This window comes from Centropristis striata, chromosome 23, assembly GCF_030273125.1.
Source record: "Centropristis striata isolate RG_2023a ecotype Rhode Island chromosome 23, C.striata_1.0, whole genome shotgun sequence".
Lineage (NCBI taxonomy): Eukaryota > Metazoa > Chordata > Actinopteri > Perciformes > Serranidae > Centropristis > Centropristis striata.
In genome coordinates this window covers 5631906-5657067 of record NC_081539.1, presented here as the reverse complement: position 1 = coordinate 5657067, position 25162 = coordinate 5631906, and the positions used below count along the sequence as shown (strand labels likewise).

The 25162-nt window shown below is 34.6% G+C and overlaps 2 protein-coding genes across 3 annotated transcripts; one reads left to right on the top strand and one right to left on the bottom strand.

Annotated features, from left to right (window-relative positions):
* Positions 1–701: 701 nt before the first annotated feature.
* Positions 702–12257, bottom strand: LOC131962407 (acyl-coenzyme A thioesterase 9, mitochondrial-like). 2 transcript variants are annotated; one of them, XM_059327407.1, is made up of 16 exons: positions 12083–12257; positions 9655–9749; positions 8358–8384; positions 7001–7046; positions 6478–6648; positions 5441–5478; positions 5268–5351; positions 5056–5159; positions 4076–4149; positions 3649–3716; positions 3446–3557; positions 2669–2759; positions 1799–1884; positions 1598–1685; positions 1351–1501; positions 702–798 (listed from the first exon to the last, which is right to left on the bottom strand). In XM_059327407.1, the coding sequence occupies exons 1-16, from the start codon at positions 12094–12096 to the stop codon at positions 743–745; spliced, it is 1305 nt and encodes a 434-aa protein (XP_059183390.1). In that variant the 5' UTR covers positions 12097–12257; the 3' UTR covers positions 702–742. The 2 variants fall into 2 exon arrangements, with proteins under 2 accessions (XP_059183390.1, XP_059183391.1); XM_059327408.1 differs by lacking the exon at positions 8358–8384.
* A 2104-nt stretch (positions 12258–14361) lies between these two features.
* Positions 14362–21965, top strand: LOC131962352 (diamine acetyltransferase 1-like). The gene is made up of 6 exons (XM_059327343.1): positions 14362–14615; positions 16758–16809; positions 16892–16972; positions 19490–19591; positions 19686–19726; positions 21339–21965. Exons 1-6 carry the CDS (start codon positions 14553–14555, stop codon positions 21513–21515), a joined length of 516 nt encoding a protein of 171 aa, XP_059183326.1. The 5' UTR covers positions 14362–14552; the 3' UTR covers positions 21516–21965.
* Positions 21966–25162: the final 3197 nt, after the last annotated feature.

Here is a 25162-nt window from a genome sequence, read left to right as displayed (position 1 = left end):
TTCCTTTAAGTTTTATATAATATTCACCCACCAAAGATCACTTAATATGTAATAAAAGACACAAAAGTGACTGCAAAGTCAAGATAAATAAGAATTTATTTATTGCATTTGAGTAAATACACAATTTAAGGCCAGAAAACGATGCCCACCTCCCTCTCACAGAAGTCTGACACATTCAAAATAAAGCTTCCCATTCAGCATTAAAAAAGTAAAGACAAAGAGTTTTGTGCGTTTAAGCGACAGTGGAATATAAAAATGTAACATGCTGTAAAGCCGTGCAGATCAGGAACACATGAATTGAAGACAAGGCCAGTAAACCGAACGTTCGCTTCATTTTTTATCTGGTGAGAAGCTGTAAACGCTGACTGGTTGTCACAGGAACCGCATCATGGTTACAAACCGTTTCATAAAGAGTAAACAAAATATAAATCAATAAAAAAAAGTATCTGTGTTGGACTGCAGTGGTCCTCTCTGTGCACCAGGAGGTAAATTAACAGGAATCAAACATGGAAAGACGTGATATAAAACTGATGTTTACAGTATCAAGTGCATTCATTCTTCTCAACTGAGCTCTCACACACACACACACACACATACACACACACACACACACACACACACACACACACACACACACACACACACACACACACACACACACACATACACACACACACACACACACACACACACACACACACACACAGAAAGGCTCTGGCAGACAGCAGCAGACATGTTGCTCTCAGTTCTCCACAGTCTGATTAAAGTGTCTCTTCCCGTCGAGGTAAAGCATCGACTCTGTAACACAAACACACAATAAAGAAAGAAAACAGCATTAAAGTTTGGTATCAAAAACCAAAATAACCTTTCAGAATATTATGGTTCAAATTTAGGTCGGGTGACATCATCACGCTAAAAAGTAAGTAAGTCAACAAGTAAGTCAGTCATTAAGTAAGTCAGTAGGTAAGTAAGTAAGTAAGTAAGTAAGTAAGTAAGTCAATAAGTAAGTAAGTAAGTCAGTAAGTAAGTAAATAAATAAGTAAGTCAGTAGGTAAGTAAGTAAGTAAGTAAGTCAATAAGTAAGTAAGTAAGTCAGTAAGTAAGTAAATAAATAAATAAGTAAGTCAGTAGGTAAGTAAGTAAGTAAGTAAGTAAGTCAATAAGTAAGTAAGTAAGTCAGTAAGTAAGTAAATAAATAAGTAAGTCAGTAGGTAAGTAAGTAAGTAAGTAAGTAAGTAAGTCAGACAGTCAGTCAGAAAGTCAGAAAGTCAGTAAGTATCTATCTATTTTGTGTGTGTGTGTGTGTGTGTGTGTGTGTGTGTGTGTGTGTGTGTGTGTGTGTGTCCTCACCTCCGTAGGTCATGGGGATGATGTTGGGGACGTCGCGGTCGGAGACGAAGGTGAAGTGGAAGACGTTGGTGGTGTTGTGTTGGCGGCTCAGAGGGTCGAACACCTCGCTGTGAACTCTCACCTGGATGTATTTACCCTGAGTGTAACACACCTGGAACACACACACAAGCTGCACGGTCAGACACCGAGAAACAATCACAATCACACACACACAGGTGAGCTGTCAGTGTTCCTCAGAGAAGCGAACCTGTGATGAGAGCAGCAGCAGGGAGCCGATATCGACGGGTTTCTGGAAGAGGATATCATCAACAGCCACCAGACTGGGCCGACAGCCTCTGTAGCACAAAAAAGAAGAAGAAGAAGAAAAAAAACACTTTAACATCTGACAGAAACACAACATTCTGATTTAAAACTCCAGGTTCTTCTCTGTCAGGCAGGTTCTTCTCACCCGTAGGAGCAGGCGTTGGCCCAGCCCAACTCGTAAGCTTTCCTCATCAGAAAACCTCCAAATATCCTGTTGAAGATGTTCCTCTCCTGGTCAACACACAGAAGAAGAACAGATATTTTACAGTTAAAACTCTACAAAATATACAGGGGAATTAATGGAGGACATTTAACTAAATTATTGGACAAAAAAATCGGAGAACTGGCTACAATAACAAGTATTTAAAAATCTGTTTTTCTTTAATTTATATGTATTTTTATATCTATTTTTCTTATATTATTAATTAATTTTTTTTTTAAAGGGCTTGTGTAAGGGGAATGACCAAAAATAAAGAAATAGTTTTAAAAAATGAAAATGAAAATCTACTTTCTTTGCCCCTTTTGTAAACATGTCTTTATTTCTTAAATTAATACTTTTATTTATCATTTATTTTCTCTTATGTTTTTTGGAATTTTTTGTTCTATTTAAAATGAAAAAATATAAATAACAATAATAACAATTAAGAAAAATGTTTCAAAAAGTTTGTTTGTAACATTCTTTCATTCTTTTTTATTTATTTATTAATGCTTTTCTCTTATTTTATTTATTTATTTATTCATTTTTGGGGGGAAAATCCTGTTCTAATTAAAAATAAGAAGAAAAATAAATAGTTAAAAAAAAAAAAAATCTACTTTTTGTCCCCTTTTGGAAGATGTTTGGTACTTTGTCTATTTTCAAATAAATTCCAACAGCAAAAAATAAAAATCTCCTTCTCTGGAAGGATTTGGTGTTTTTATTAAATATGAAAAAGAAAACTGAACTCTGTCAAAGTCAAAATAATGAAGAGTTGTGTTTTATTTTTCTGTACAGTACTGTACTGTTCCTTGCTCTCACCTGAGGGTGGCAGATCTCCAGTCCTTTCAGTTTGGCGTCTTCCATCCACACGGAGTTCGGAGGCAGAATTCTGCTGCGGAAACTAACCGTCCTGCAGGAGAAGAAGACACACAAGATATTTAATACAGCTTCTCTTAAAGTGACAGTCTGGAGTTACTGAAGTGAGACTGGAAAAAAGGGATTTATCCATCTTTTTCTTTTCTCTACCAAAAGTACACCAAGCAAAACTGTCATTTGGATAACAAGGATTATTATTAGTTTATTAGTTTATTATTAGAAGGTTTTGATGAGTCATGCATGGTGCAGATTTAATTTCACTGGAAGGGTTTCCATTCAACTGTCAAAAGCTAATTTTAAACAAGCTCTTAAAAAAATAATAACAACAATAATAACAATAATTTTAATAATAATAATACATTCAATTTATAAAGAGCTTTTCTATAAATCTAAAGACGCTTTAAATAAAATAAAAATAAAAAATAAATACAAAAATATTTTTTATATATATATATCTATATATATATATATATATATATATATATATATATATTCTTTTTTAGGTCTTCTTTAAGGGAATGTCTTACTCAAAAACAGAGGCCTTCAGGAATTTGGTTCAAGCTTTGATATTTAATTAATGTCAGCTGGAAGTGGACATTTGGAGATTTATTGGATTTTGTTTTCTCTATTCAGCTTTTATAATGTGATGCTTCAGAATGAGCATAAAACATAAAATAAATAAATAAATAAAACAGTGAAAGTGCTGTATGGGAGTGGTACTTTGTGTCCAGCGTGTGGAGGAACAGGCTGTGTACGATCTTCCTCTCCTCGTCCGTCGGCGCCACCTTCAGCAGCGACGCCGTGCTCAGGTCCACACGCCGGGATTTATTAGCTGCAAAACACACAAACACACACTGTGTAAACACACAGGAAATTAAAAACATTATCTTATGCTAACAGCAGGTCATGTCAGGTTATCGTACCTTCTCCCTGCTGGAAGAGTTCCTCCTCCTCTGGACCTTCAGGGCTCAGAGGATTCACAAAAGCTGCTCTGCAATGAAGAAAAGTGTTAAAATCACACTTCATAACTAAGTATATTTACTCAAGGACAAACTGGAGATTTATTGGAGGTTTATTATGTGAGTCTTTTCTTCTCATGAGTTCTACTTTCACTGCATGTCACAAAGGAAATATTTTACTATTTCCTCCAGTAATTATCTTCACCTCAGCCAGCTGCTAAATTAAATGTTTTCTTTTATGTTAATGTGAGTTTTTTCTCTCACCATGTAATTAATTTCAGAAATTCCATACAATCCTGTAATTTAAATGCATGAATAACTCCAAATTTAGAACTTTGCACACATAAATAATTTGATTGATCTAGATGTCCCTCAGACCTGTGTGTCCTACCTCTTGTTTTCTGGATCCCGGGCCACCATGACAAATGTCGCATCCAGAACTGGTGCATAAGCTCCGTCTCGGTACTGAAACAAGAATCACAGTATGAGATTCTTTCTAAGGAATTTCCCTTTGGGGATGAATAAAGGAACCTATCTTTTATTGGTAGAGGGCCATTTTTTTTGGTGCTAATTTGCAACTTTTATTGTTCAAAAAAAGACCAAAACAAACAAGAATGAAATAATTGTCAGAATTAGTTGTAATGACAGATGTAACATGCGTTTATTGCATGACTTAATAAATAAATAAATAAAACTTTGAAGCTCTGTTGTTATTTCTGCTGTGTTCTGCATTTTTATTCTTGTGGATGGATTTTTTTTCAATAGTTAATTTAGGTTGTTTTCTCTCTGCAGCCTTAATATATATATATAATATATATATATATTGCTGCTCATCCTCTATCTCAGGGTAGTAAAAAAGTTTAACCCTTTCTAGATGTCACATGTGGGATAAATTATTTTTTTATCTTATCAGCACAATCCTTGTGATTTTTTTCTTATGCATTAAGCAATTTTATTACCTGCCCATATAAGAAAACTACACACACATACATTTGTGTATCTCACAAAAATAAATACATAAATAAAATAAAGAGGAAAAAAAATCAATCAAAATAATAAAAGAGAAAGAAAAAAAAAAGAAAAATATTTTTATTTTGTGGACAATTTAATTATTTATTTATTGTAATTCTCACAAACAAACAAAAATAAATACTTTAAAAAGAAAGGGGGGTGAAAAGTAGATTTTTAAATATTTTCATTGCAGCAGTTCCTCAAAATTCTCCCAGTTTTTATTCAATTATTACATTTTATGACCTTAGTTTATTCCCTTAATTAACCCTGACATTTTAACTAGAAAACATCTGTTCTTCCGTGTGTGTGTGTGTGTGTGTGTGTGTGTACCTGTGTGTGTGTGTGTGTGTGTGTGTGTACCTGTGACATGTGCATCTTGGCTTCAATAGAAGTGGATCCCACCCAGGTCACATGACCGGTGAACTTGATGTCGCAGTCAGGATAGATGACGTGCTGCCTCATGTCTGACAGGTGACAGATAGACAGGTATAAGAGCTGTGACACATTTTATCTCAGCCTGTAGGACACACACATTATAAAACACATTTTAATAGAAGCCTAAAACTTCTCACCGATCTTATCGACCAGCGCGGTGACGATGGACAGAGGAGATCTCTTCAGCTCCTGGTTGTAGGTGTGAGAGTAGGAGATGAGGACTGAGGAGGAGAATAATGTTTATTAGTGATTTACTGTGTTCAATTGTCTGATGAGGGATAATAAAAATCTTTATGTGTCCCAGTGTTACCTGCTAAACTGTCCAAGTCCTCCAGGATTCTACCAAACCTGCAAGAGACACACGTTAGACGAAGATGTGAAAGACCTCACAAAAAAGTATAAATAAAAGAAATAATTAAATAAAAATGTAAAATAAAGAAACAAAAGCTTACAAAAAGCGTGATTATTATTATTTCTTAATTACTTCTCTAATTTATTCTCCTTGGCGTTCAGTCCCAGCTAGGCAAGAATCCTTGGCTTTCTTTTTTACCTTTTTACCCTTTTATTTGTCTTTTGTATCTCTAACTCTGTTTTGGATTGAGTTTTTATTACTATTTTATTCTATTGTTTTTACTGTTTTTAGTATTTTATTCTTTTTATTGTTTTTATTTATACCCAGTTGTGTATGATTTATTCTATTTTAACTGTACAGCACTTTGGTCAACTGAGGTTGTTTTTAAATATGCTCTATAAATAAACTTTGACTTGACTTGACTTTGACTTAATTCCTCATTTATTTTAATTTTAGTTTGACCTTACATAAGACCTCACAAAAATAAATACATCAAAATAAGAGAAAATAAAAAGATATACATTTATTAAAAACATTTACAAACGTAGATTTTTTTTTTTTTTTAACACTTTAATTAGTTATTTATTCCATAGTTTAGTCCTTTAATTAATCCTGACATTTAAAAAAAAAAATTAACTAGAAAACATCTGTTCTACCATGTGTGTGTGTGTGTGTGACTGTGTGTGTGACCTCATAAATAATGCATAAACAAGAGAAATAATTAGATAAAACATTTAAACAAAGAAAAATAAACAAAGAAACAAACATTTAAAATATTACATTTCATTATTTTATAATTTTTTTAATAATATAATTATTGAATGGGACATTCCCTGACATAAGACCTCACAAAAAGAAATACATAAATAAGATAAGAGGGGGAAAAAAAGAAAGAAAAAAAAAGCACTTACATATGTAGACTTGCCTCTGAGTGTGAACATCTGTTCTTCAGTGTGTGTGTGTGTGTGTGTGTGTGTGTGTGTGTGTGTGTGTACCTGACAGTGTTGTGGAAGGTGAGGTACTTCTCTCTGAGCTGTGGTTCGGAGCCCAGAGGCAGGTGAACCTCCAGGTAGCTGTCCTTCATCCTCCGGGCTGGAAGATCTTTCTGAGACTTGGCCAACATGGACGACAGCGACACGCGCTCCGCCATGGCCTGCTGGTGGTCACTGCGCACACACACATATATATAGTCCTTAGATTAATAACAAAATGCTAGGTAGAATTTATTTTTTTCTTAATCTATCTATCTATCTATCTATCTATCTATCTATCTATCTATCTATCTATCTATCTATCCATCCATCTATCTATCTATCTATCTATCTTTCAGATATATCAATAATTAGCAACAACACTGATTTTGATGCAATTCATCAAACAATACAATGGTCCCTAATAAAGCAGCCCATAGCCTAGAAGAAACTAGGAAAATAGCACGTATTATGAACACATTAACCAAAAAACACCTTGTTAGTTATCAGACACAATAACAAAGTGAAACACTGGACGGTTCAGTACCTCCAGTTAGTGGAAGCTCCCACGATTTCTCTCAGCCGGTTCCTCACTGAAAAACACAGAAAAACAATCAGCTCTTCTGTGTGTGTGTGTGTGTGTGTGTGTGTGTGTGTGTGTGTGTTCTGCGGTGAGAGCACCAGAAGTTCAAGGCTTGTAGTTTCAGACTGTCTCTGTGACAAACAACGAAGCTGTTACACTTTTGTTTTGCAGCCGGAGCCTTCAGGGAATCTGAATGTAACTAAGTACTTTTAGTACAAATGTGCTGTATTTTTGTGTTTTTTATCATGCAAATTTCTATTTCTACTCCCCTGCATTTAAAAAAAACATACAAATAATTTATAAAATATGATGGTTTGTGATCAGTTAAACTACCAAACAATATTCAGGCATCCAGCTGAAATGTGTCTGCTGCTACACTTATGTGGAATATAAATATTCTATTCTTACAGTTTTATATTTTATATTTATACTTTATTTATATGACATTCCAGAGTACAATCACTGTGAACCAATGCAGCGTAATTTCATTCAATGTGCATATTTTCATGTATAACTGAAGGACAATAAAGTCTGTCGAAGATGATTAGCCAATTAATCAATTAGTTGATTGAAAAATGCATGTTTAAACTTTTTATGTACATTAATAAGGCCTACATATAAAATACAATAGTTTTACATGACATTTATTTTTAAAACTTATATTTTATGTATTTTTTTCTTTTATGAAAAAATACTTTTAACTAATTTTTAAAAATATTTTTAAACTTTGAAATGGGTCCCAACATAAGAGGAGGGTTAAGTAGTGAGAACAGCAGTTTTACAGTGTGATATTAATACTTTTACTGAAGTAAAGTATCTGAATACTTATTGCACGAGTGGCTGACATGCTGTGTTTTGCTGCACAGTCATTAAATACCTTAATGCATGAACATAATCTCTCAGATCTTTAGTGAAACATTGTAAGTGTGTGTGTGTATTTTCTGCCTGAAGGCTGCAGCCCAAACACTGAGACAATAAGAAACAATACAAGAGGGGAAAATGACCATGTGGGAACCAGCTGTAACAAAATGCTGAAGCTGAGAGCAGCAGACGGAGGAAGAAGAAGAAGAAGAAGAAGAAGGTTAAGAGACGCCACCATCGAGGCGCCTGTGGAGCTGCGTGAAGGTGAAATCCAGACCTGACAAAAGGCGGAACAGGTGCACAGGAAGAAGCTGCTGCGTATGAAACAAAGAGTGGGTGTTCAGTCTGCAACATGCAGGAGGAATTAACATGCAATTAGGGCAAATTAGAAGAGAATTACTAGAGAGGGAAGAGTGTTTAGATAGTTAGATACGATTGGTCTTGGTTTACCAACACACACCATTAGACACGTGTAAAAGTGGATTTCCTGTGGAGAAACACAAAGGGTTAAACGCTGCAGGATGAGACTGCATGAATGGGGTTCTCACAGATATTAACCTTCATGCTTCCCTTTAAAAGTTGCTCTCCTGAGAGGGAAAAAATGTCAAATAATTGCATAAAAATATTACATATTATTTTTTACACTGCAACTGTGCTACATCATTTACCAAGCACCTGTCTAACCAACACAGTCTACCATATGTTAATGATTTCCAAAACTATTGATTTTATTGCATTTTTATTTTTTACACAGTGCAGGTTAAAGAGAAAAGACTGAAAAAAACCAAGGTAATCCTAGAAATCTTTTAACAAACCTTAGTCCTGATTATTACAACTAAATATTTATACTCAGAATGTCCACCCTTATCAGTCTGTTTAAAAACTGTTTTTTTCCTATTTAGTTAAAATTGTAATAACTAGATACTATTAAATTAAAAGCCATTTCTGTGATACTAAATGCCAGGCTTTTTTATCCTTCCAAGTGTGAAATTTCAATGATGAGCAACACTGATTTGACGCTTTTTAAAAAATGTTATAACTGTAACACCTTTGTGGTTTTTACTATTTAATTTTTTAAAAATAATTATTTTTTTAAAGAAAAAAGTATATGAAGGCATGTGCACATGTTTACAAAAATAAAATTTTAAAAAATGTCACACCCCTATACTTGTGCTTATGAACATTAATGACTTTTTGAGTAACATTAATGCTCATGACACATCCCATGTCATGTTTATGACACGCTCATGTCACTCTTATGTAGACACCTTCAAAATAAAGTGTTACCATATCTTGCTTAAGTCACAAAGGCATGTTCAAAAAATTGCCTAAGTCACATTTTATTTTGACTTTGGCATTATAAATCCACTAAAGTCACACACTTGACATAGGTCATTATCTTAAAGGGGTAAAATCACATGATCTGATCAACTGAGGATGTAGGTGATTTTACCATAGGTGGCTATGAGGAGATGATTTGGGCAAAAAAAAACAATTTTGACAAAAAAATTGACTTAGGCGATTATTTTAACAGGGTGACGATATGTATCTATGTTTGCTTTATTTTCATCTTGTGTTTATAATTTCAATGTTTTTCTTATACTTTTTTGGAGGGGGAATAGGGAGAAAGAGTTCCATGTAACAATGTCTTGCTGTTTGATCTGCTAATAAACACACTCATTAAAAAAAGAAAAGAAAAGTGTTAAACCATCAGGAGGGTCCATCAGGTCCCAGAGGGGTCCTGCTCAGCGTCCTACCTGCAGCCATGTCCGGCGCCCGGCCCGACCTCGACACGCCCCCCACACAGAACGACCTGGTCGCCAAGGACGCAGCCGACCGCAGCAGCAGGAACCTGCAGCCCCACGAGGACACGAGAACAAAATAAACAACAAACAAACCCGGAGATGACCTTTAAACCAAAGAGTCCAGTTACATCCACATGCATCATCCTCCTCTAATTATAACCGTCATCTGATCAGTCTTTAATCCTGCTGCCCGACACTCAACAGCTGAGCTGACACACGCTCTAAATTTACTTCTGTACGGTTCTGTTCAGCAGCTTCCTTTAGAACCCATCTGCTCCAACTTTATAAAACACAAGAGGAGAGTAACAAAGCACTTTTAATCCAGATGTTATTTCTCACACAATAAACTGACAATACAGGTGCATCTCAATATAGTAAAATATGATAGAAAAGTTTATTAATGTCAGTAATTAAATTCAAAAAGTGGAAATATCACATTATATAGATCCATTGCACACAGAATGAAGTATTTCATGTCCTAATTTATTTAATTTCTTCTAACTATAATGATTATGGCTTACATTTAATGAAGACCTAAAATTCAGTGTCTCAAACTGCCCCTACTTTTTGTTGAGATGTATGTGTTTATACATTTTGAAAATTATTTATACATATTAATGTTTTTATTTTTGGGGTTCATTTTTACATACATCTATGTAGTTATACATGTTTTAAAATACATGAAGATATAATTGTAAAATATTTGAGTTAATATACATAAATAAAATGGAGAATTAAATAGAAAATCAAAAGGGGAAATAATACCAGCTTTTGGATGATGTCACCACTTCTACAAGTTTATTTATGTCAGTAATTCAATTCAAAAAGGTGTGGAAAAAACATTATATAGATCCATTACACACAGAATGAAAGATTACATGTCTTAATTTATTTAATTTCTTCTAAGTATAATGATTATGGCTTACATTTAATGAAGACCTAAAATTCAGTGTCTCAAAAAAAAAATTACAAAAGACTAATATTAATTATCATTAATGTTTAATATTGATATGTTGGCCTCTGAAAAGTATGTCCATCTATATGACTCAATACTTGGTTGGGGCTGTTTGACTTGAACTACTGGAAATTGACTTTTCATCATATTCTAATTTACTGAGATGCACCTGTACCTAACAGCTGTATTTCCACCTTTTTGCTCATCAACATTAACTTCATTTTACATTCATTAGCCTTAAGTGGAGCGAGAGGCGAGGTTCACCCTGGACAGGTCGTCAGACTATAGGGACAGTCAACCATTCACGCTCTCATCCACTCCTACGGGCAATTTAGGGTCATCAATTAAACCTAAGCTGCATGTTTTTGGACTGTGGGAGGAAGCTGTTTCAAACATACATGTGTATAAACATGTACGTACATTCAAACACATATATACAAAGGACTGTGCTTAAGTAAACATTTGAGGTACTTGTACTCTTTACTTGAGTATTTCCACATGTGTAACTTAATACTTCTACTTAAATATTGTACTTTTTGCCCCACTACAATTAGCTGACAGCTTTAGTTACTTTTCAGGTTGAGATTTAACATGAAAAACATGATCAATTTAAAATGATTATGCATGTTTGTTTATTAAAGCATATAACAGTATATTAAGTAGTTAAAATGAGCTCTGTCTTGAAATTGGCAAAACAATGCTAACATAAATGCATCAATAATAATAATGATAATCCAATACTATATTGACAACAATAATATAAAACAGTGAGTGAGTGAGTGAGTGAGTGAGTGAGTGGGTCCATTGTGCATAATGAGTACTTTACTTTTAATACTTTATTTCTAAAACTTTTGTACTTTAAGTTTTGTTTTACAGTGTGGTATTAGTACTTTTACTTGAAATAAAGTATCTGAATACTTGCTGATTATAAAAATGGCCATGCATAAAGACATGTATGTAAAACAAGAAAATCTTAAGTTTAGGTAAGTGTGTATGTTTTATATAGAATTTGCATGATTTATACTGTATACCGCAAACTACATGAATTAGTTGGACTTGCTACAGTAACTTTACAGTGGTATGAAACTGTATGAAAGACTTTCCTCCACGGTGAGATACTTTCTGTGTTGTTTGTTCTATTTTTTTTTTTTTTTTACTTCTTTTCAGTCAATGGTATGAACTTGACACACCCAGTATGTATACAATGACTCCCCACCCTGTTAGGGCCTCGTTAGCGTCCCTTAGGTGAAGCTAGTGTCTTTATTCAAATGTAAATGAGCCATTAATCAGCTCTACACAAAAGCAAATCACTGATAATCGGTCGTTTACATTCCTGGCATTGATTAGCTGGCTTGTAAATATGCTACCGGTTAGCGTCTGTAATTAGCAAATTCCACTTTAATCCACGTTTTTATTCACACTGACCTCGGCGAGAGCATTGTAGTGTTCCGGATATCTCCGTTAAAGGTTCAGGGCTGGAAAAAAAGCAGGCGAGGTTGGTGAAAAGGGAGAAAAAGGACAGATTTCCTCCTCGGGGTGGATCGGTGCCAAGGTGCCAGGGCAAGTGAGGACCACAGGAACGGCTTCCGTGTTGATGATAGGCCACGCCCACTGCGCGATGACGCAAGACGTTACGTTCGAGATGTCTTGGGCTGCATTACCTTGAAATGTACAGTCATGGAAAAAAATATTAGACCACCCTTTTTATTCAATTTCTTGTTCATTTTACTGCCTGGTACAACTGGAGGTACATTTGTTTGGACAAATATAATGATAACAACAAAAATGGATCATAAGAGTTTAATTTAAGAGCTGATATCTAGACATTTTCCATGGTTTTCTTGATAATAACCAAAATCATTATCAAGAAAATCAGCTCATTTTTGGTAGAAAAAAAGTTTCTTTCTGTTAGAAAAATTAACCAAAATGAAGCATGAAATTGTAATATCTCTGTCAAGATAACTTTAGTTTACATGTCCAAAAATAAAGCGTTTGCATTAACCAGATCCTGTTAAAACATTAAATTCTCTGTTCCTCAGCGAAACTGTGAAGCCATGATTGATTCTGCCGAGACAACTGGTCACTTGACAATAGCTGAATAGCTGTTTACACAGAGCAGAGGGGAGAGGACAGGAGAGGCTTGAATCATTCAGATGAATATGTGGAGAGTGGAGACTCAATGTTTTTCCCCAACACTTGAAAAAAGGTTTTAAATATATATATTCAATTTAATTCCAAATTAAAAAAAATATATAATTTTTTCCAGAGAAAGGTGTTTTTTCTTCTTTTTTATATCATTATAGCTCTTAATATAATTATGCACAAAATACATGATTGTGCTGATTCCATATAGCTGCAGGACTTAGAATACAAGGCCACAGTAATTAAAATAAAAAAAGAGCAAAGAAAGGCCTGAAATGTTGCACAGGTTCACTTATACTGCATATTTATCATAGCTTATAAGGCATTCTACGCCTTAAAGTTATTCTATATCATACTGTTTATTATGTATATTCCTGCACAGTACATTACATTGTACTTTACTGCTTTTTGCAACTCTGATTAGATGTTAGAATGGATTTTAAAAAAAAATCTCAGTACAGAAAAGCTGAATGTAATCTCCTCACTTTGACTGCATCTCTCACAACTAATAAATTGCAGGAGTACCACTTTAAATATGTGATCTAAATATTTTTACAACCCTTGCATATCGTTGCAACAGAGATATAGCCTATCCTCAGGACACCTTACTGTCTGTGAGAGGTGGAAAATTCCCCTGTGTCATTAGTAGGGCAGTGCTATTTCCGTACTTCAACAAACCTTAATGCTATATAAAGTAATGTTTTTATACTTTATATAGTCACTAAAATCAGCTCCACACCAACCGCAACATAAAGCAATGTGCACAGTAATGCACCAATAATTATCATATAGTAATATAGTACACATTATTCTGAAAAATGGTAATTCTGCACAATGACTATATTTACTTTTGGTACTTTAAGTATATTTTTAATCTAATACTTTTATGCTTTTCTTGAGTAATATTTTGAATGCAGGGCTTTTAGATCTAAGTATTTCTCCAGTTCTTGTATACTACAGTACATATCTACACTACATTTATCCGACATCCTTAGTTACTTTGCAGATATAGATTATTATAAACAAAGTCTATATCAAGAATATAAGGCAATTCAGCTGCAACATTAAAGTGATAAGCACATTACTTCAAGTGTATTTTAATGCAAAAAACTATGTATTGTGAAAAAGCGGTAAAATGTGCATTTGTCCAGTGATTATCATGTTGGATAAACAGGGGGAGATATGAATACATTAAATAATATTGGAAACTTTGGTACTTTAAGTCTATTTTATTACAAAAACTTTTGTATTTTTACTTGACTAAAATTTTAAATGTAGGGTTTTTACTTGTACGTTTTCCTACACCTTAGTTTTAGTACTTTACTTAAAATATCTGAGTACTTGTTCCACTAGTTCAGCCAAGTTTCTTCCTCCTTCGCCGTCAAAACAAAGATCTTATGACAGAATCAAAACAGATGCGTCACGTGAGCATTCCTCGCGCTCCGATTGGCTAGGAAAGTTGGCCTTGGAAGCCGCTGATTCGTCAGAAATGTGAGAGCTGTGAGAACTGGCCAACCACATTCCAGCAGGAGCGGAGTATATAAAGCGCGATGTAAACAAAGGAGGTAGCAGTTGAACGGCAGCGACCCAGCCGAGGGTGATATCTACTGGATGAACTTGTCTCGACTTAAGCGTCCGGACCAGAGGCTGACTGTGGGGGCAAGGCCACTCTGAAGCGAATGAAGAAACATCTAATCTTTCACTTCACATACAGAGGACTTCTAACTAGAGGAAAAAAGAGTAAAAGAAGAAAATGGAGTATAAATTACGAAAGGCTGAACCCAGGGACGTGTCTGATATATTACGACTGGTGAAGGTAGGCACATTAGAAGCCCAAATATGGTCCGAAAAAAAAACCGTTAAAAGACCGTTAAAATCATGTTATTCGGTGTGAATTTAAAATAACGGTTAGTTAACAGTGAGTTAGCCTTGACCTCATCGTGGACTCTTTTGTAACAGAAGTTCAGGCGACATATTAAGTAAGATGACGCCTTAAAACAACGCATTACACCGTCAAACGGTGACAAAGTGACCGGTGAAAAATGTCCGGTGGATATCCGATTGTGGGATTAGTGTCGGCGGCCTTTGTGACGACTCATATCCGGTGTTGCTGCCGGTTTTCCAAATATGGTCATCCTTACCTTCTGTTTATGTTCGTACACTGAAAAAAGATCTGTTTTGGCCCTGTAATTATTATTTCAATCACCTATATAAATTCTACAAAGAAATACGAATTCAGTGCTTTTACTTTAAAATAGCAGTTTTTCATGTAGTGCATTACTTAGTGATTGTTTGTTATTATGTGTCCTCAGTTTTGTATGTAAATTGAATAATTTGTTCCAAGTAATATTCACTAAACCAGTTCTTTAGCTTAATTAGTTGATATTTCCAAGTAAAATGTAATTGAGGGACATCAGTGAATCTGCAATTTACTTGGGTATTTTCATTTAAAAAAATAAGTGGTTATATCAAATAAATATTACCTAGAAACAGCCTGAGTAAAGATGACAAACACTTTCTGTGTGGAAAAACATGCCTAGCTTTTTTTTTTAAGTAAACGTCACTCCAATTTTTTTCAGTGTATCAAGATTGACGCTGATGAAATATAAGTGCAGTTGTATAACTACTGCCCTGACAAAAACGTATATCTGTAAGACATCGGGGAAAAATAAACAAAAAAACATCCCTGACACTCAAGAGGATTACTTTTAATCCACTGTTTATGTTCTTATCAAGGTTGATGCTGATTAAATGTAACTTCGATTGACATTAGTTACACAACAAGCACTGTAATTAAGTATTTTACATAACTGATATGAGATATACCATAAATAAGTAAAAAGGACGACTTGAAAACAATGGTTTTATGGCCTTATAAAGTCTGACGCTGTTGACATATTAGTACAGTTATATAACTGCTGACCTGGCATAAATAAAACCTGGGGAACAAATAAACAATAATACCACCTCCAGTCAATAGAACTCCTCTAAATCTACTAATGTCTGACAAACAGAACCAAACAAATATTCATAATATACAATGGTATGAAAATTATTAAAATATGGTCTGTTCTCTTACCTTGTTTATATTCTTATCAAGGTTGAAGCTGAATTGATGTCATAACGGTTGTATAATTGCTTTCTCGGTAGGAATAACACAGCTAGGACTGATGTAATGTAATAAATCAGTAAAAACTAAACAATCAAATTCAAGATTACTTATTTAAATCCATTGTTTTGGCACTGATTAAATGTTATTATAGTTTATTATATTTGTATTTTTTATTATAGTTGCAAAGCCTCACATGCATAATGATAACACAACTATGGCTGCAACTAATGGGTATTTTTACAATTGTTTAGAGTATTCTAAGCTATGAGAAATAATTGCAAAAATACCCATCACACTTAAGATAACTCCTTTAAATCCATTGTTAATCTGAAGAGTTTATAACCAAATATATGCCTTATACAAAATAAGTTGTGACTTTTTCAGCACCAAAAGTAACATGTTGTTTCATCACATTTGTCCTTAAATAATTAGTTCATTAGATCAACTTATTTTCAACTGGAGTCCCATTGACAAATTAACCAGGTCAATCAATATCAGCTTATCAATATCTGCATATGTATTATGCAAGCCTATAATTGGTTGTTTCCACATAACAATATTTTTAGTGGCATATCAATGTATTTATAAACAACTATAATTTCTCATAACTGGTGTTTACCAGTTAATAAATGCAAGATGACATATTACATATCACACATAGTTGAAAGCATATAAATTATTAATTACTTTTAATTCATAGATTGTGTTACAGTCCTCTAATTAAAGGGGTGTTCATGTTTATATTAATGAAGGGTTATTGGCTGATTTATTGTTATTCAATTTTCAGGATTAGTAAAGTTCAACAAGCAATGTAAATATAACATGTTTTTCCTTGTCTTGTCCCAGGAGCTTGCAAAGTACGAGGAGATGGAGCACCAGGTGACACTGACTGAAAAAGGTGAGCTATTCTCCATCCATCTATACACACAAATGATTCATATTGTTTTTCTCATGCTGAAAAAGGTTTGATTCTCTTGCAGAACTCCTTGAGGATGGATTTGGTGACACCCCGTTTTACCATTGCGTCATCGCTGAAATTCAAGGAGAAAACAGCAGTGACGGTGAGAAACAAACACACCTTCTGTCTGATCAACACAAACCCAGGCCTCGTGGTGTCGCCACTAATATTGACATTCAGCTGCAGACACACTGAACAAATAAAATCCTCTTCACTCCCCCTGAACGTTTGTGTTGAGTTCATACACAGAAGACTCCTGCACACTGTCTTAACCTGCAAACCATATATTTAATGCAACGTTTCAGGTGCTGGACCTTAATCAGGCAATGAACAGCATTTGTTCAGTTCAGCTTTTTTATTTCGAACTTGCAAGTAACACAACAAAGTAAACTCAAAAACAAACAAATCCAGAATAATCAAAACAAAAATAGCAATAGTCAAAACAACGCAACATGTCCGAAAAGGAGTAGGATGAAGCATATGCTTATTTAAACCTACCCTTTCTCCACTACTCGATTAATCTTTTTTTTTTCCTAAACATACATATTTACAAAAAAAATAGATTAAATAAACAAATACATTAATAATTTATAATTTGTTGTTCAGTTAAGACAGTGGACTTTTTTTTATGACACGGATTTGCATGCTTCGCTGAAGCAAAATCCTATTAAAGCTTTCATTACAGCTACAACCATGTGGCAAATAACTGGTCTGTTATCTTGATTCTACCAGCAGCGATATCTTAATAATTTTATCCCAAAAAAAAACCCAGATCCATTTTACTTCCATGCTTTCCATAAAACAACATGAATGCTCATAATCATGAGAATATATTTCCTATGCTACCTGAATCCCTGGCACATGCATTTCTACATTGTGATGATGTTAATTGCTTTTTTTCAACTTGAGGAAAGTTTTACGAATATATAAAACCTTCTGGGGTCAAAAATTCATCATAGAAGTAGACAGAATTGACCTTGTTTGCAACAGAATATTACTATTGTGGTCCATGGAAAAAGCCTTTTGGGCTGCAGGAACGTTTTTCCACAAGTGACACTATTCTCACACATTCATGCTTCAACACTCAGAAGGTCAAAACTCAAACTCATCTCAACAGTTTGAAGTATTCTTCATGTTGACTTCAGTGGTTCTGCTGCCGGCGAAGAAAAACAAAGTTGTTTGTCATGAAGCATCGAGGTCAAGTGACTGAAACAGGCTCTTCAGGTTCAAACAGAGGAACGTGTTTTTGAATTTTAGGGTTTGGCTGGCAGCAGTTCACATGTTTGTTATTGTATTTCGGGGAGCTTTAAGGAGATCAGGATTCAGGATTCAGGATTTTTATGTCGTATGTTATGAAACCTGTTTCTTTAATTGTCTCATCTCCCAGAATAACATTTCTAAGTTTGAGCTGATGATGCTGTTGCTTCCTCCACCTGCTCAGACAACAATGTTAACCTAAACTCTATACAGCTTCTGCTTCCTGTTGTTATAAAATGACTATAGATGTCATCACAACTGAGGCCTGTCGGAGCACGATTGTTAAAGGGAGAGACGCCCCGCTGCAGCTGCTGGCTGCAGGTGTTGCCTCTCTCTGTAAACAAGCTCCGACTCACATCTAATGTATACATCAGGTTTAATATAGTTCTGAGACATACGGCTTCAAACTGCAACAGAAACATCTGTTTTAACTCAGATATTTGTTAAAAGTAAGACAATTATTTGTTTTTACTCACCAAGTTCACCAAGTGTAAAAAGTAGAGTCCACACCTTTGTTTGTTTCTTACTTTCTTCCTTGAACAAACATCTGAAACATGCATCAACAAACATAAGCCTTTGCAGAGAGGGAAATTCACATGTCAAAGCTGCAAAAGAGAGGAGAGAGATGGATCAAAACAACTATTTAAAATTAAATGCATATAGTATAATATATGTTAAATAGTGCACAGTACAACATGAGGCCATATGCACAAATTAGGCCAAATATTTGTGCAGAAGTAATGAATCTAGTAGTTCAACTAACAAGGTTAAACACAGAGAACGATGTGTATGTACTAGGGTTGTCACAATACTAAAATTTTCAACTCGATACCGATACTCAGGAAAATATTCGATACTCGATACCATTTTCGATACCACAAGGATAAAAACAAAGACCCCAAAATTTAACAGAAATATTTTTATTAACAAGAAAATGTAAAAATTAACGGAACCACAGGTTAAATATTTATAATAAAAACAGTTGTGCAAAAAGAAACTGCAACTATGATAACAAGCTTCAGGTGTGAGGTAGTGCAAAAAATAAATACAATAAACAATAACAATTAGAACAATACTTTGAGGTTGTATGCTGTGCACAATATTAGGCAAGCTTGATAAAAAAAAAATAACAATAACTTAACTTAATATTCATTCCTTGGCTAGGTATCGATACTTTTGAAAATGACTATCGTATACGGATACAACGTTTTAGTATCGATACTTTTGACAACCCTAGTAGGTACCACACATTTTATAATATAGCTATGGAAGTAAAATGGCACATGCAACATGCATAAAAAGATAAATCTATAAATGTAAATGCAGCAGCAGGAGGCTCATCATGTCCTGATTGTGTGTGCAGATCCGAAGGTGGTGGGCTTTGTCATGTACTACTTCACGTATGACCCCTGGATCGGCAAACAGCTCTACCTGGAGGAGTTCTACGTGATGGAGGAGTACAGAGGTAAACAACAACAACTCCTCTAATTAATCCTACATTTATTTATCTTCTTAGCTGCTTTTTATTAATGAGCTCTTTGTGTATTTTTCCTCCCCAGGACTGGGCATCGGGTCAGAGCTCCTGCGCCATCTCAGTGACGTGAGTTTCTTTACTTGGAGTCAAGAAAAAAGGGGATATTCTAAGTTTTTCCGCCATTAAAACAGCAGAAACAATTATTATTTCTCAATTGAGCTACTACTAGAATAAGGTTTTTGTATTTTCGGTTCCACTTCTGGGCTCGCTCATTTAAGTGTCGTAATATGCAGATAATTGATTTTGTGTAAAGCTGCAATGAAAGAGTTTGATTTAAAGTGGAGAGTGTGTGTGAATATTTGGATGAATGAGGAACACTGTGAAACGAAAACAATCAGAATCTTTCAGCCTTTTTTTAGTTTGGCTATCAAAGAGCTTATTAAGGCAGAGAAAACCACTGTGTTTGTAGAGTTTGTGTTGCGTTTTCAACAGAAAACTAACTTATACTGGAGTTTGAAAGCTGTGGGAAATGTAGGATGCAGTGGGGGTTTTTTTTTTAAATAATTTTTTTCTTTTTCTTTTCACAACACAAACATGAGGTCATATACAAACTTTCTGTCACATTGAATAATAAGGATGTGTGTTTTGATAGAACATAAATGTCATATACCACCTATACTATACTGTGTATATCTCTGCATAGATTTTAATATATTCATTCATTTATGTTCATACCACTACATGCAACAACTTATTTAACATGCTAAAATATATTTTCTCCAATGTGCAATATCTCTAAAATCCAAAGTACTCTCAGGAAAATAAACAAACACAAAAAATATATATTAATAATAAATGCCAGATAGCAGTAATGTATATATATGTATTATTTTTTTTCCATTCTATATTCTGTCTTCTATATACAGTCATGGAAAAAATATTAGACCATTGTTTTCTTAAATTTCTTGTTCATTTTAATGCCTGGTACAACTAAAGGTACATTTGTTTGGACAAATATAATGATAACAACAGAAATAGCTGATAAGAGTTTAATTTAAGAGCTGATATCTAGACATTTTCCATGGTTTTATTGATAATAACCAAAATTAAATTAAACTCTTATCAGCTATTTTTGTTGTTATTAGATTTGTACGAACAAATGTACCTTTAGTTGTACCAGGCATTAAAATGAACAAGAAATTGAAGAAAACAAGGTGGTCTAATCACTTTTTCCATGACTGTATATGTGTCTGTATGTTGAGCTGCTGTATCAACTAAATGTCCCAACTGTGGGATAAATAAAGTCATACAGTACAGGCCAAAAGTTTGGACACACACCTTCTCATTCAATGCGTTTTCTTTATTTTCATGACTATTTACATTGTAGATTCTCACTGAAGGCATCAAAACTATGAATGAACACATATGGAATTATGTACTTAACAAAAAAGTGTGAAATAACTGAAAACATGTCTTGTATTTTAGATTCCTCAAAGTAGCCACTCTTTGCTTACTAGAATATAAGACATGTTTTCAGTTATTTCACACTTTTTTGTTAAGTACATAATTCCACATGTGTTCATTAATAGTTTTGATGAATTTACAATGTCAATAGTCATGAAAATAAAGGAAACACATTGAATGAGAAGGTGTGTCCAAACTTTTGGCCTGTACTGTATCTTATCTTAAAAATGTAGATTTTTGAAGTGAAAATTGACTTTTAAAATGTCTCTTCCAGCTGGCGACAAAGACACGCTGCTCCGGCATGATGTTCGTTGTTGCGGAGAACAACGAGCCGTCCGTCCAGTTCTACAAGCGCCGCGGCGCCGAGGATCTGTCGGAGGAGGAGGGCTGGAGGCTCTTCAGGTTCGACAAGACCAGCCTGGTGAAGCTGGGCACCCCGCCGGAGGAGTGATGGAGCTCGTACGCACCAGAGGAGGAGGAGGAGGAGGAGACGCGAGGGTCCGACCCGAGGCCGCCAGCCGCGCTGCGTTTCCTGACGAGTCATGCCGTTGAATCTGATGTCGTCTGTGGCGTTCCTCCCCGAGGAGCCGCCGGAGACACGGCTGCAGCCGGCTCAGGACTCGGTCCGCCCCCCTGCGTCTCCTCTCCTGTCAGACCGTCCAGCTGACTCACAAGTTCAGCTTTTTAAAAAGGGGAAATTCTATATGATAGTTCTATGCTTCTGTTGTGTTTGTAGCTTAATAATCACAGTGAGCTTCTTGTCTGTTGCTGATGTGTTACTCTGAAGCATTTATGTTTATTTTAACCTTTCATTCTTTGTTGGCATTTGTGCATTTAATGTTCTTAAAAAGAGTTATTATTATCGCTTGAGTTTGCAATAAACTAACTTAGTTATCACACATGTTGTGGTTTCGTCATTTGGAACGCTTGTTACTAGACGTTAGATTGTCATGATACTAGAATTTAACCTCAGGCTGGGCCACATGGACCACAAGTCATATACATATATACAATATATATCCCCATATTTTTATTGCAAAACAAATGTTCAAAGTCAATGCCAAATATGTGACACGTCACAAGTAGTTTTATTGAAACCGTTTAAGTGAACGGGAATACCTTCATTTTTTCTTTAATTCAAAGCTAAAGTACACATTTAAATAAAAAAAAATCTTAAATAAAAACAGCCTATGAAAGAAAATAGGCCAATCTTTTTCTGAAATAAATGTATTTATATGAGTCAAGTCAAGTCAAAGTTTATTTATAGAGCACATTTAAAAACAACCTCAGTTGACCAAAGTGCTGTACAGTTATTAAAATAGAATAAATCATACACAAATAGGTATAAATAAAAACAATAAAATAAAATAGTAATAAAAACTCAATCCAAAACAGCGTTAGAGATAAAAAAGACAAATAAAAGGGTAAAAAAGTTTAAAAAAAAAAGAAAGCCAAGGATTCTTGTGATATGAGAAAAGAATAATGAACATTACAAAAGAACTAAATATGACAAACCCTAGTATTTTGACATATCAAACTGATCCATGATCCCTGGTATGTGATAAATAGGCCCAACACCATATAAGGAGAAACATGCCCATATCATGATGCTTCACTGTCTTCACTGTGTACTGTGCCTTGAATTCAGAGTTTGGGGCTCGTCTCACAAACTGTCTGCGGCCCTTGGACCCAAAAATAAAAATTTTACTCTCATCAGTCCACAAAATGTTCCTCCATTTCTCTTTAGGCCAGTTATTGTGTTCTTTGGCAGATTGTAACCTCTTCTGCACCTTTTTTTAACAAAGGGACTTTGCGGGGGATTCTTGTAAATAGGTTAGCTTCACACAGACGTCTTCTAACTGTCACAGCACTAACAGGTAGCTCCAGACTGTCTTTGATCATCTGGAGCTGATCATTGGCTGAGCCTTTGCCATTCTGATTATTCTTCCATCCATTTTGATGGTTGTCTTCCGTTTTCTGCCACGTGTCTCTGGTTTTGCTCTCTATTTTAAAGCATTGGAGATCATTTTAGCTGAACAGCCTATAAACAGCTGTTCTTCTCAACAATGTCTTGAACAACCCATTTTCCTCTCTTTCAAAGAGAAATTCATTTTCAACAAGTGCTGGCTTCATCCTTAAATAGAGGCCACCTGATTCACACCTGTTTTTTTTTTTTCACAAAATTGATGACCTCACTGATTGAATGCCACACTGCTATTTTTTTTAACACACCACTTTCAACTAACTGCCCAATTGCACAGCCTTAAGAGCTGCATATCACGAATGCTGGGTCTTGTTGGTTTATGGAGAATCTACTGCACCTACTGGTACCTTGTTTGCCATGTAGCAATAAAAAATATACTAAAAACCTGGATTAATCTGGTTAGTCACAGTGGACTGCTATTATTTTGAACACTACTGTTTGTAATGGAGATTGTATCATTTTAAACAGGTGTAACTATTAAAGTATCAATACTTTTTTTCGTCTTACAAATCATATATAGTCTATAGTTAGCAGTTTTAACAGAATGATCCATCACTTCTGCTTTTTAAAAAAAATCTAATTATTTAATGCAAACGTAGAACTTTTTTTGACGTGCTGGTGCACAAGTTTGGATCATTTTGAGCTGCCTCAGAGTTTTTTTCCTCATTTGCAGACCTTTGTTTTTTTCTGGGATTCAGATGAGAGTAGTTTGGTTCAGATCATGGGTCTCAATCTCGCGGCCTGCGGGCCAATTGTGGCCCTCGTGACGATATTTTGTGGCCCCCACCCTGATTTGAAAGTTTAATGTGAGTTTTATATGAATGGCACTTTACCGTGTGTTGTGTGGAAGGTCCCTTTCATTACTTTTTTTGGTCATTTTGTGTTGTTTTTTTTGGTCATTTTGTGTCTTTTTTGGGTTTTTTTTTTATATATAATTTTGTGTCTTTTTTAAATAATTGTGTGGTTATTCTGTGCCTTTTTTGGTAATTTTGTGTCTTTTTTAGTAATTTTGTGTATTTTTTTGATCATTTTGTGTCTTTTTTGGGTCATTTTGTGTCTTTTTAAATAATTTTGTGTCTTTTCGGTAATTCTGTGTCTTTTATTGGTAATTTTGTGTCTTTTTTGGGTAATTTTGTGTCTTTTTTTTGGTCATTTTGATACTGCCTCCAGCGGCAGGTAATTTGAGTTTGAGACCCCTGGTTTAGATTCAGCATGTTAGAGTGCAGACAGAGGAGATTAAGGCGGTTTATTGTTCAGTCTTATATTTAGATTCTTGACAAATAATGGCAGATATTCTCCTATAATTAAACGTGAGGAGGAAAAGACAATAAACCACTTTTTGCAGGTTTAATCTGTAGTCTTCTTCCATTTATTTTAACCTGATTATATATTCCAATTGTCTCTAAACTGCCTCCTCTTCTTGCCTTCCTGCTGTTTATCACAGATCTGTGCGTCACTGTGAGTCAGCTATTTTCTATTTAAATGAGATCTTATAACCAGAAACAGGGCTGTTTTATTCGCTATGCAAACTGGCACATTATGTTCCTTAAAATCTAGTATAGACACTGCAGATAATCATAAACCACTAGTTCAATATTTGCATCTGAAAATTAGTGACGCACACATTCCTCGAGTTAAAAAACTGCTCTGGGCTGATGGAGCTTGAACAGAAAATTAGTTTTTAATGAAAGGATGAGTGGAAAAAGTCCTTAAAGACCTGAAATATTATGATTGTTGGTGTGGTATTATTTCAACCACATTATGATAGTTTATACTCAGGAATTGGATGCAGATCAGATCACATTTTATGACAAATTAATGCAGAAAACTGTGACATTTCAAAGGGTTCGGATATGTTTATCTCAATAAATCAGAATATAATAGAAAGTTTATCTATGTCAGTAATTCAAATCAAAAAGTGGAAATAACACATTATATAGATCCATTACACACAGAATTATTATGTAATAATATCATAATTTCAAAAAGTATGTTTAATATGGAAATGTTGGCCTCTGAACAGTTTGTCCATCTATATGACTCAATACTTGGTTGGGGCTGTTTGACTTGAACTACTGGAAATAATGGACTTTTCCATCTTATTCTCATGTATT